The sequence below is a fragment of the Crocuta crocuta genome, unplaced genomic scaffold (assembly GCF_008692635.1).
Source record: "Crocuta crocuta isolate KB4526 unplaced genomic scaffold, BGI_CrCroc_1.0 scaffold737, whole genome shotgun sequence".
Taxonomy (NCBI): Eukaryota; Metazoa; Chordata; class Mammalia; order Carnivora; family Hyaenidae; genus Crocuta; species Crocuta crocuta.
In genome coordinates, this window is record NW_027527804.1 from 2,306,828 (window position 1) to 2,318,508 (window position 11,681).

General features: G+C 47.3%; 2 protein-coding genes across 2 annotated transcripts in view; one reads left to right on the forward strand and one right to left on the reverse strand.

Annotated features, from left to right (window-relative positions):
* The window catches only part of COL4A6 (collagen type IV alpha 6 chain), an 81,105-nt gene extending 77,732 nt beyond the window's left edge, over window positions 1-3,373 (forward strand). Inside the window, exons 44-47 of the mRNA XM_077773621.1 lie at window positions 404-520; window positions 1,241-1,432; window positions 2,625-2,911; window positions 3,344-3,373. Coding sequence (XP_077629747.1) covers window positions 404-520; window positions 1,241-1,432; window positions 2,625-2,911; window positions 3,344-3,373 — 626 coding nt within the window. The remainder of the gene's footprint in view (window positions 1-403; window positions 521-1,240; window positions 1,433-2,624; window positions 2,912-3,343) is intronic.
* Window positions 3,374-6,858: 3,485 nt separating this feature from the next.
* ATG4A (autophagy related 4A cysteine peptidase) overlaps window positions 6,859-11,681 on the reverse strand; it is a 22,250-nt gene continuing 17,427 nt past the window's right edge. The window contains exons 10-12 of the mRNA XM_077773695.1: window positions 11,509-11,565; window positions 9,191-9,299; window positions 6,859-8,432 (exon numbers count right to left, since the gene is read on the reverse strand). Of these exons, the coding sequence (XP_077629821.1) occupies window positions 8,362-8,432; window positions 9,191-9,299; window positions 11,509-11,565 (237 nt within the window). The 3' untranslated portion in view covers window positions 6,859-8,361. The remainder of the gene's footprint in view (window positions 8,433-9,190; window positions 9,300-11,508; window positions 11,566-11,681) is intronic.

Consider the following 11,681-nt stretch of genomic DNA (forward strand, 5'->3'; position numbering starts at 1 on the left):
GGGTCGGGGGGAGGGAGGAATTCCAGCTTCTAATCCCAGCTTTGCACCAGCTGGGGTAAGTTAGTAGTCTCTCTGGGCCTAGGGGTCCTCATTTCTGACATGGGACACTGTGCATTGTGTGTGTCGCTGAGAGGAGGAGAGGAAGGGAGGAGGAAATAGGCGTGAGGGGGCTCAAAAAGGCTAAGTTCAGAGTGGTGGTCCCAGGACAGAGATATCCAGATTCCAACTAAGGACTACCCGGGGAAGCTCAGCCTGGAAGGCTCTAAGAGGGTGGCCATTGCGCCTTCTCCTGGTGAGTCCTGGGCATGACACACGAGTCCTTTTCCTCTGGGCTGGCTCTTCTGGACGACCCCATCGCACCACCACCACTAAGTACGCTGCTGTGGGCCTTCTCTCCTTGCAGGCTCTAAAGGTTTACCTGGCATCCCTGGCAAAGATGGTCTCAACGGACTCCCCGGCCCGCCTGGGCCACTTGGTGATCCTGGTCTCCCTGGACTAAAAGGCCCTCCAGGATTTGAAGGTCCAGTGATGTCGGCACTAGGGGGCAGAGGGTTTCTGTGAGGGTATGAGGCCTTGGGGGTGAGCCAGAATGTCACAGCTGAGAAACAGGAAACCTGGTTTTNCTTCTACCCACAGATTCTGACATAGATGGGCGGGGGATGATTCAAGGGATAAGAAAGTTTGGGATAACGTATGGCCACTACTTACCTCCCGTTTGATATCAGAGATGGCAAATCAGTTGTCCTGAGTAGAGAACAGTTCTGAGGCTTGATGGGAAAGCAGTGTAATTAATTAGCCACATCTGCATGGGTGCAAGAGAGGGGGTGATTTTGCCCTGCCAATGCCAATACTGCTTTTGCTGCCTCGGATTCCGCAGGTATACTTAGTTATGTCTGTGACAGCCTGCAGGGTCCAAAACGTAGCCCTCTCCGCCCCCTCATCCTCCTGTAGAGGACTCAAGGCCAGGGGGCTGTGGGAGGGAAGCTGGATCGCAGGCATTTTCAAACAGGGGACTCCGTAGCTGGATTCCTCTGAGTTGGCATTCCAGCTCTACGCCTTACCAGCTGTGGGACTTCTGAGCCTGTTTCCGTATCCACAAACTGGGGGGATAAGGTCGTCGCGAGAATCCAGTGAGCTAAGACGTGTTGTGTATACATAGTGTGCCCTGCTCAATGCTCAGCACAACGTCAGTAGCTGCTGTTATGACCGGCTCACCCCTTTTCCACTCTGTCCCTCTCAGGAGCTCCAGGGAAGAAGGGTCCCTTCGGGAGGGCTGGAATGCCTGGGCAGAGCGTGAGAGTGGGTTACACCTTGGTGAAGCACAGCCAGTCGGAACAGGTGCCCCTATGCCCCGCCGGGATGAGCCAGCTGTGGGTGGGTTACAGCTTGCTGTTCGTGGAGGGGCAGGAGAAGGCCCACAACCAGGATCTGGGTAAGTACCAGCTCTGACGCCAGCCATGGCTGTCCATCCCCACAAGGACCGAGAGCCACCCTCTTCAGTCCCCCCACTCTTTGGTGGGCTCACTGTTGGGTAGTGGGTACAACCACCAGGCATCAGGCACACCTCGGTTTAAACCCTTGGTCTGGGGAGCCTGAGTGGCTCAGTGGGCTAAGAGTCTGACTCTTGATCTTGGCTCAGGCCATGATCTCAAAGTTCATGAGTTCAAGCCCCACATCAGGCTTGGTGCTGACAGTGCAGAGCCTACTTGGGATACTCTCTCTCCTCTCTCTGTGCCCCTCCCCTGCTGGCTTGTGCGCGCTCTCTCAAAAAGAAATGAAAACATTTAAAGAAACTATTTTTAAACCCTGGTTTCTACCACTTACTAGACAAGTGGTACCACTTACTAGACTTGCCCTGGATACGTTATTCAACCCCTCTGAGCTTCCATTTCCCCCTTAGTGGAAACAAAGCTAACTCTAGAACCTATCTCACAGGGTGGTGTAAGAGTTGCATGAATCACCCAGTGTAACTTGCTGAGAACAATGTTTGGCATATCAAGTATCCATTAAACACCAGCGGTCAGTAGTAGTAACAAGATGGCCTGTGGGGCAACAGTGATTACCCAAGACTTAATGGTAATGTCTACAGGTGTGCTGCCTCTGAACCGCAGACTCGCTCTATTAGATGCTGGTATTACAAAGCAGGTTAATTAGGGAGTCATTATGCGGTTAATAAAAATATCCTTTTCGGGGTGCCTGGGTGGCTCAGCCGGTTAAGTGTCCAACTCTTGATTTCGTCTCAGGTCGTGATCTCATGGTTCTTGAGTTCAAGGCTGGCTTCAAGCTCCATCTGCTCTGACAGTGCAGAGCCTGCTTTGGTCTCTTTGTCTCTCGCTCTCGCTCTCGCTCTGTGTGTGTGTGTGTGTGTGTGTGTGTGTGTGTGTGTGTGTGTGTGTGGTGTGTCTCCCTCCCTCTCTCTTTCCTGGTACATTGAACATATAAGATTTGACCCACAGACTTCAGTGTATGTACAGTATGCCAGGATTGTAAAGAGAGGCATTCCTGCTCTGGTCCAGGCAGTTGCATGTAAACCCACATAATCTAGTCTTAATGGCCCTGGGGGTAATCTCAGCCCCGCCTCTCAGCCAGACCTTACCTGCCCCGCCCACCTTCTCTCCTTCCAGGGTTTGCTGGCTCCTGCCTGCCCCGCTTCAGCACCATGCCTTTCATCTACTGCAACATCAACGAAGTGTGCCATTATGCCAGGCGCAGCGATAAATCCTACTGGCTGTCCACCACCGCCCCCATTCCCATGATGCCCGTCGGCCAGACCCAGATCCCTCAGTATATCAGCCGCTGTTCTGTGTGCGAGGCACCCTCACAAGCCATTGCCGTGCACAGTCAGGACATCAGCATCCCGCAGTGCCCCCTGGGCTGGCGCAGCCTCTGGATTGGGTACTCCTTCCTTATGGTAAGGCCCTGCACTGCCCCCTTTCCCCGGTGTAGAGATGGAGGGCAGGGAGCCCCGGGGGGTTGCCTCAGGTCGGTCCTCAGGCTCAAGGGATATGAGATAGAAACTACAGAATTTGAAAAGAAGGAACATGCTTGGCCTGGCCTTGGCTAAAGACCAAGCAGGCCCAGTTCTGCACGAATCACCAGTATTCTGAGTATGATTAGAAGGACCAGTTTGCACCCAGTGGTTCAGGGGTGAGAATATCGATGAACCACTGGCAAAGGGCCTAACATCTCTATGCCTGCTTCAGTTATGCCACAAGCAAGGGAGGGAGGAAACATCTGATCTCGATGGACAGTGACAGAGAGGCTGTCCCCACTGAAGGCCGGGACACACTCTCATTGCTCAGGCCAGGCACGGGCATTTCTTCTCTTCTGCCCCCTCTCCCAGGCCCCTCTGGCCACAGCCATCTCCTCCTGAAAGGCTCAGATGAGGGCACGCTGTGTTTCTACCTCCTTACTGGGATTTTTGCTGCTTCTCTGTTTCGGTGGGAAGGTTGTACATGTTGCTAAGAGCTGAGAATGTCTGTAAGCCCAAGGAGGCATCAGGTCCCTCACACAGTCCATGAATATCACAGACATTAAATGAGCAAAAGGTCAGGTTTATGCCCAGAATAACTCGCAGGGAAAACCTGTGTGGCACCCACAGAAAGACCCTGCCTCACCAGGACTTCTTTGCTAACTTGCACCAAAGCCTTAGGCTTCCTCACATTGGTGCACGTACCTGGGATGAGGCCCTTCTTCGATTTGCTCTGTCTGTGTGAATTGGGCAGCTTATCCCAAAGGCATATAGAATCACCTCACCTGTCATTCTGTCCTATCCACCACCCAGACTGGGAAATACGTTGGAAAGGTCCCTGAGCTTCCACACGGAATGGCACAAAAGCTTTGCAAAATCTCATGTGTTCTGCTCGTGGGTTCACTCTTAAGACCTTATTCAGGATTTCTTTGCTTTTACTTTACACATAATTCTATCATACTAGAATATCTATATTTTCCTGAAGACCTGTAAGGGTGGGAATTTGGACTGCCTAGTGTGGTACCTTGAAGCAATAAGACGTGCCTGCTAAAGACGAGAAATGAGGGAGAAAACGATTCAGAGGTGGCCTAAGGACTCTATAAGCTGTGTCCCTCGGTGTGGGGCCCCTCCACAATTGCCCAACACAAAAGCCAACATTTGTGGCAATAAGCCTGTGTCATGTGCAAAATGTAAAATACACAGTGTCTGCCATTTAGTAAGGCAGGGAAGCGTGTCGTTTGTTCTAGAAAGCCTTCTGAGGATCGAAACGAGGAAAACTCTGATGGCTACATTTATCATGAAAGGTCATTTAGATGGAGACCACTGTCCCAAAGAGTTGTAAAGTACGCCATCCCTGAGCGTCCGACTTGGCCATCTGTCCCATTGGCTGTTTGCTGACCTGAGTGTGTACGAACCCTCTTCTTCACCTCTTGTGGTCCAGAGAATAACCCAGCTGATGTGAAGGGAGGAGGGGGAATGGAGGTGGTGGAGAGACAGCGGCTGCTGTCTGTGAGTACAGTGACTGGAGACTATGGGCTAATGAGTGGCACTGATGGGGAAATCCTGACCTTGTATTCTAAGGGAGCCCTGAAGTGAAGGCCAGGATGTTAGGCCAAATGCGAGGCCCACTTGTACTCAGCAAGCAACAAACATCGTGTGTTGCCCTGAAGGGGGTGGTGCAGACTGAAAACGTAAGACGTTCTAACTAAGATAACTTCAGAGTGAGAGCTATTCATAGATAGGCTGGAGGAGGGGCCCGTGGTTTAGCCACTTTGTGGAGCATCGCACGCTCTCTCTCTTGGAGTACACCACCAAGGGCTGCGAGTGGACAAGGGCCTTGAGACCAGCATTCCAAAATCTACTGAATCTTCCTTAATCCCGCCTTTCTCTGATGTACTTGTCTGTGGAGACTTGCGGAGAGGCAGTGAACACACCTCGGAACTCAGTGGGACAGCGGCAGTTTCGGAGATGCTGGCTGAGATGTACCCANTGCCCCTTGCCCTCCCCTCCCCCACACAACAGTCACCTCACAAACCCCAATGATCTGAAGAAGGAAGGCCCAAGCCTATTGTCCACCTGTCGAGTTGTACGTTGGAGTCTCATTTGGGCTGGATCACTGGACACTTCTCGCCCCAACCCTCAGGCCCAATGGGTGAGCCCACCCTACTGAGATCTGCTGTCAACCTGGTGCTACCATTTGATTCGGATGTTTGTGTGATTATTCATGGCTACCACAGAAAGACCCGCTGGGCTACTGCTTCCTCAGACCACTGGCTTTCCTCACTGCCTTGATCAGAAAGCTGTTTACAAACAGCTGATACAAAATAACTGATAAGTCTTTTCTTTTTTTTTTTTAATTTTTTAAATTTTTAAAATTTATTTCTGAGAGAGACAGTGCAAGCAGGGAAGGGTCAGAGAGGGAGACACAGAACTTGAAGCAGGCTCCAGGCTCTGAGCTAGCTGTCAGCACAGAGCCCAATGCGGGGCTCGAACCCATGAACCGTGAGATCATGACCTGAGCCGAAGCTGGATGCTTAACCGACTGAGCCACCCAGGCGCCCCATGATATGTCATTTCTTTATGTCCAGAGAGTACCACGCATTATTTGGTTTAAACCAGAACCCAGTGTTTCCATATTAAAAACAAGAATTCTCTGGCTAAACGTTCATGGATAGCTCAAGCCTGCATGGGGCAAGCTCTCACTCTTCAAGGAGGTGCACTGTGTCTAGGCAGGCAGCCGACCTGGAATGGGGTGCCAGCCCGTAGCCCGGGGTGAGCTTTGCCTCCTTGGAGGGTGAGCACTACTGGGCCCCATAGTGCTCAGGGGGGGCAGCTCATTAACTTCATAGGGTCCTAGACAAATCACTTCCTCCTTGCTGGCTCCCTCCCAGGCCAGAGACCTAGGACTTGGCCCGGTCCACAATAGAGCAGAGGATGCCCCAGATGTGGCCAGGCCCATAAAGGGAAATGAGAACCACAGCCCTTTCTCTCAGGCTGCAGGTAGAGAGGTGGATGGGTAAGGAGGTGTGAATTTTGCTTTTGACTCCAGGAAAAAAAAAGGCAAATCCTTTGTCCGTTTCTCAGAAGTCCCTGTTTATTTCAAATGCTATCCAGATGTGTGCAATGTGGCAGATCGAAGATCCGGTGTGTTGGGTCCTTTGCACTTTGAGGCTGTTAGAGACTTTCCATTAAAATGTCCATCCAACTGCTCTTTCCCAGGTAGCCTGTTAAATGATTTTAATACATTTTTAAACCTCATAAAAATCTAGCACAGTCCTCTCTTTAGCAGTTGGCAGACCTAAAGCAAACCTGAGTTGACTATAAAGTGTATTGTACTCCGTTCAGAGGGATGTGCTTTCACCATTTCCTCTAATTATCTATTTCCCAGAATACTTAGNTGTTGACATGAGGTGATTTATTCCAGGTGATTCTGTTTCCTTAAATATTATGTAAACTGTGCCAACACAGACCAAGCATAATTAGTATAATCTGAGTTATTGTTACCTTCACCTATCTCAGTAATAAGCATGGTGTCAGCCTTGTACGCTGCAAATAAAAGGAATTGAATATCAACATTTGACTCTTTAGACATTCTTTGATGAAAACTTTTCTAAAGTCTATCTCACTACAATTTGTGAGCCCCACCCCCACCACCCTGAGCCCATTAACACAAGTTGAGCTTTACAAGAAAACACTGAGGCAGGAAAAATACAATTAAAGTCAAAGGGCAGAAGGCAACCAATCCACAACTTGTTTCAAAATATGCCTACAACTGTTTTTAGCCCTGTCTGGGCTAGAGTTCAAGAAATGGGTTTTTATACTCTGGGGCTTCAGGATCCTTTATAGACAAACCAAAAGTAGAGAAACGAAGTTGTTGAAACCAAATCTAAGACATATATGCATATATTTGTATATGCAGAATACAGATATTCTAGACCAATAAACAAGAAAGTAATGACACTGGGAGCGTTCAGGGAAGGGAACCAACCTGTGGAAGAGAGACATTTCACTGCATACCATTTTGCACCTTTTGATTTTTGAACCACTGGAATATACTGCCTACTGGAAAAAAAAAAAAAGAATAAAATGGAATTTATGGAAACAAGTGTCCTAATAGTTCCTAAATATACACGCAAAACAAAACAAACTTGGGTTTGGTGTGAGCTTTCAAGCTGTAGTTGCAGGCCTTCCTCAGGACTTGGTGGAGGAGCGAGGTGAAATGCACACAAGTTAACAGGAAAGGAGAGGAAAATGGCAAGATACCACTGGGACTTGAGGTACATCCAAACAAGAGTGTTTAGCAAAGCCAATTTGATGAAAATGCGCTCTTAAGATTTGCTCTGTTGCTCATCCTGAAGTGGCTTGGAAAGGCATCTGATGCACTTAAGATTAAATGTCATCATGTGAATAATTTTTCCTAATTATGGCTGTCAACCAAAGTGGAGTCTAATTCAGACACAGTTTTTTATTTCCCCAAAATCAACATTTAAGTCAGTGATTGGCACCCTGTACAGCCTGCAAACCAAATCCAGCTTGCCACCTGTTTTTGTAAATAAAGTTTTATTGGCTTACATCCAGGCTCATTTGTGTGCACTCTGTCTATGGCTGCTTTTGCATTTCAACAGCAGAGCTGAGTAGCTGTGACAGAGGACACATGACCTGCAAAGCCTAAAACATTTACTATTTGGCCCTTCGCAGAAAAAGTATGCTGACCCCCGATTTAAGCAACAGTGATTTAAGGACAGGGTGACATCTGACAAAAATATCAGTAAGGACAGTGACAGTAACCCATCAGATGGTGAGGTTCCCTCAAATAGGAAGGAGGCCAATGAGTGCACATTTGATGATGTAGTTTCTTTAACACACTTTTGATGTAAATTGTAATTATTTACAATACATATTCAAATAATTTAACAAGAACTTTCTCTCCCTGATGCAATCACTTTATTATTAGAGCAAGACAATAGATTGCTTCTTAGTATTTAGCCCCAAAGAGGTTACACCTGAAAGGTGAAGAAGCAAAGGGTAACCATCTCTCCTCTGCTGGTGCTAGAAGCAAGGTGGGAGTTGCTGTCTGTCTTCCAGACCTCCACCTCCTCGTTTCAGTAGCTGAAGAGACTTGCGGTGGCCAGGTAAGACAAGCTGGGAAGCAAGGGATGGCTCCTAATCTTTCTGCTCCTACATTCCATGATTGTTCTAGTTCATTCTGGGGAAGGACTGCTGTTGTTTATTTGTTTTCTGAGAAATGGTGATTGGCTCAGTCATGATTGCTATCAAGTTTGTATGCTGTTGGCATATCAGGCACTTGATGACTAGAAAAGTGTTATGTAAGGGCTTTGTTCTTCTGGTGCCAGATGGAAGACGGATCGCCGAGTTGAGGCTCCATTATTCTATACGCTCAGAATCTCGAAATCTTCCTCCAGATCAGACTCCTCTAGCTGTTCAGTAGAGTCGATGAATTCTATCAGAATATGGAAATGAGAAAGAAGAAAGCTTGGCAATTAGGTTGGAATGGTTGGTATGGTACTCAGTAGTTAAGACTGTGCATGTTTTAAATTTCTTTTACGTTATTTATTTATTTATTTTGAGAGAGAGCGAGAGAGAGAGAGAGAGAGAGAGAGAGAGAGAGAGAATGAATTCCAAGCAGGCTTTGCACTGTCAGAACAAAGCCTGACGTGGGGCTGGAACTCACAAACTGTGAGATCATGACCTGAGCCGAAGTTAGATGCTCAACCGACTGAGCCACCCAGGTGCCCCAAGACTGTGCATGTTTTAACTCTTTTGCTGCAGAAAAGCTTGTGTGGAGGAGACTCACAGGTGGGACCAATGACGAGTGCTAGAAATTCCTTATACAGAAGCAAAATAACTGAACTTGTCTTATTCATGGTGATGAGGATGAGGCTCTGTAATCTTTGAGGTACCTTTCGAATCACCATGGCCTCTGGTTTGTTTTTTGAACCGGGCCATGCAAGTTCTAGGCATTTTGACTTTGCATGGAACTTTTGCATCGAGCTCATTTTCTTCTACTGCCCTTCTCGGAAATCAGTAAGTATCAGTTCCTCAGTAGATTAAAGTCATCAGCGACATCATTCCTTGATCAGACCAGCTGAGTGGAAATTGCACACTCCATGGAAAGCATGAGCCACCGTTGCTTCTGTCTCATAAAACAACTGCTACGTCTGGGTCGGCTCGCCCAAGAGTCCTGGACCAATGGCTTACCTGCCCCAGTGGTTGTCACTTCTGGCTTGGCTGGAGGAACAAAGGGAGGCCAGTGCGATGGGTGTTTCTGAACTAATTCAAACATCCTTAAATTTTCCTTCAGAATTTCCTGAGGAAACACAGCGATAGCTGTAAACATTTCAGATTTACTACATTTCTGCCCAATTGTCCATCTGTGATCCCAAGCCCTAGGTGAGGGGCCTGGTTGTTGAAAGGTGAAAACAAAGCCCTAGCCAACACACCAGTCCTCTGCTTGACCCATCTGAAGACCCAACCCTCTTCAATTCTAGATACTGTTGGCCAGGAATGAGGGACCACGGAGTGGGTATCTGATGGACAGCCAGTACTCATTGCCCATGGTCCTCACAGGAGGATCATGTCATATGCCAGTTGCGTGGGCCTAACTCAATACAGTGCTGAGATGTTCCTGAAGTGTTGGCTCCAAAGAAATGTGTACTAATTACATTAAATCTGCTCCAAGAGAATACTGGTACATGTTGGGATGGTTTTAGTTTTAGCCCAACACTTAAGGGGTATGTCCTAATTTCGATGGCAGAGAGTTAAAAGAGACTTTTCATTTGAAGTTTGTTTTTAATTTTTTAATTTATTTATTTTTGAGAGAGAGAGAGANCATGACCTGAGCCAAAGTCAGATGCTTAACCCACTAAGCCACCCAGGTGCCCCTGAACTCTATTTTTCCTAATTTTTTTTTTAACATTTATTTATGTTTGAGAGACAGAGAGAGACAGAGCCTGGGTCGGGGAGGAGGAACAGAGAGAAAGGGAGACACAGAATCTGAAGCAGGCTCCAGGCTCTGAGCTGTCTGTCAGCACAGAGCCCAATGCATGGCTCGAACCCACGAACCGTGAGAGATCATGAGCTGAGCCGAAGTTGGACGCTTAACCAATTGAGCCCACCAGGTGCCCTTCATTTGAACTTTAAACGTGGTGTAAATACAGTTTTGCTGAATTCTGAAATGTTAAGCATTGCCTTTAAAATAGAATGCTCCATTATGTCTCAGCCGATTATTAACTGGGGTTTCAGATTCAGTTCGGGACATTAGTGTCAATTATTTGTTCTCTTGTGAAGATAAATCTGCCCTCCTTACACTTGCAAAAGCCTCTGGGGTCCATCTCCATGTCTCCTGCCACCCCATCCGGGGGAATTTTAAACTTCTCCCTGTGATCTCCATTCTTCCCATACGCATTTATCAATGACCCCCACAAATTCGGCATGTGTTAGGAGCGAGGGTGAGGGGGGCAGATACAACAACTGGCGAGCAAGCGAAACACTATCAATACCCTTTTACACAAAATACCAAGAAGAAAGAATATCTTGCTTTGGTATTTAAAGATTCCTCAAAATTGTGTTTCCTTTAATGGCAGCATGCCTGTATTTTATAGAAATGAGACAGTTGAGAGAAAGACAAGTTTCCTAAACCATAATGGACTACAGGAAACTGTAAATGGACCAGTAAACAAATAGAAAACTAGTTTAGTTCCTTCAACCATTTGAGCGTTATAAATAGAATAAGGAAGAATGTAGGCTGAACTCTAGGAAATCAGCATTTTTAAGTTAAACTGGTAGAATATTCATGGAGTATTTCACATAACTTGTAGGCATAATGAGATGAAATGTTACTTAGCTAAAAATATCACTCACTCGGGATGCCTGGGTGGCTCAGTCTGTTAAGCATCCAACTTCGGCTCAGGTCATAATCTCACAGTCCACGAGTTCAAGCCCTGCATTGGGCTCTGTACTGACAGCACAGAGCCTGGAGCCTGCTTTGGATTCTGTGTCTCCCTCACTCTCCTCCCCTTCCCTACTCACATTCTGTGTGTCTCTCTCTCAAAAATAAATAATAAACATTGATAAAATTTTTTTTAAAAATCACTCACTTGGGGGCACCTGGGTGGCTCAGTCGGTCGGGCGGCCGACTTCAGCTCAGGTCGTGATCTCACGGTTCGTGGGTTTGAGCCCCGCGTCGGACTCTGTGCCGACAGCCAGCTCAGAGCCTGGAGCCTGTTTCAGATTCTGTGTCTCCCTCTTTCTCTGACCCTCCCCTGCTCACACTGTCTCTCTCTCTCTCAGAAATAAAGAAAACGTTTAAAAAAAAATCACTCGCTTGACATACTAGGCATATTTCAACCCAAAGTTTTTCTTTGGTTCCCCCAAGGTTCTGCATAACCCCACACATCTTAGTTTCTCTCTTGCAATAAAGTCCTAGCAGGCTAGATTTAGGTTACTATGAGAAATGGTCTTGAAAAGGAATCCTACTGAACGACTTTTGTTTTTAAGACTAAGAAAAACATACACACCTTCTGAACAAGGCTACACCAGCTATCGAAGTCTTTTTCTTCTTTGCAGAAAAATCCCTTGGAGGGAAAGCAAGAGAATGCAACTTAGAACTGGGCATGTGCACGAAGTCAGGCCCTATGCATCGCAAGGTGGAGCAACCAGGCCAAAGCTGTGACGTGGGCTGCTCTCTAAT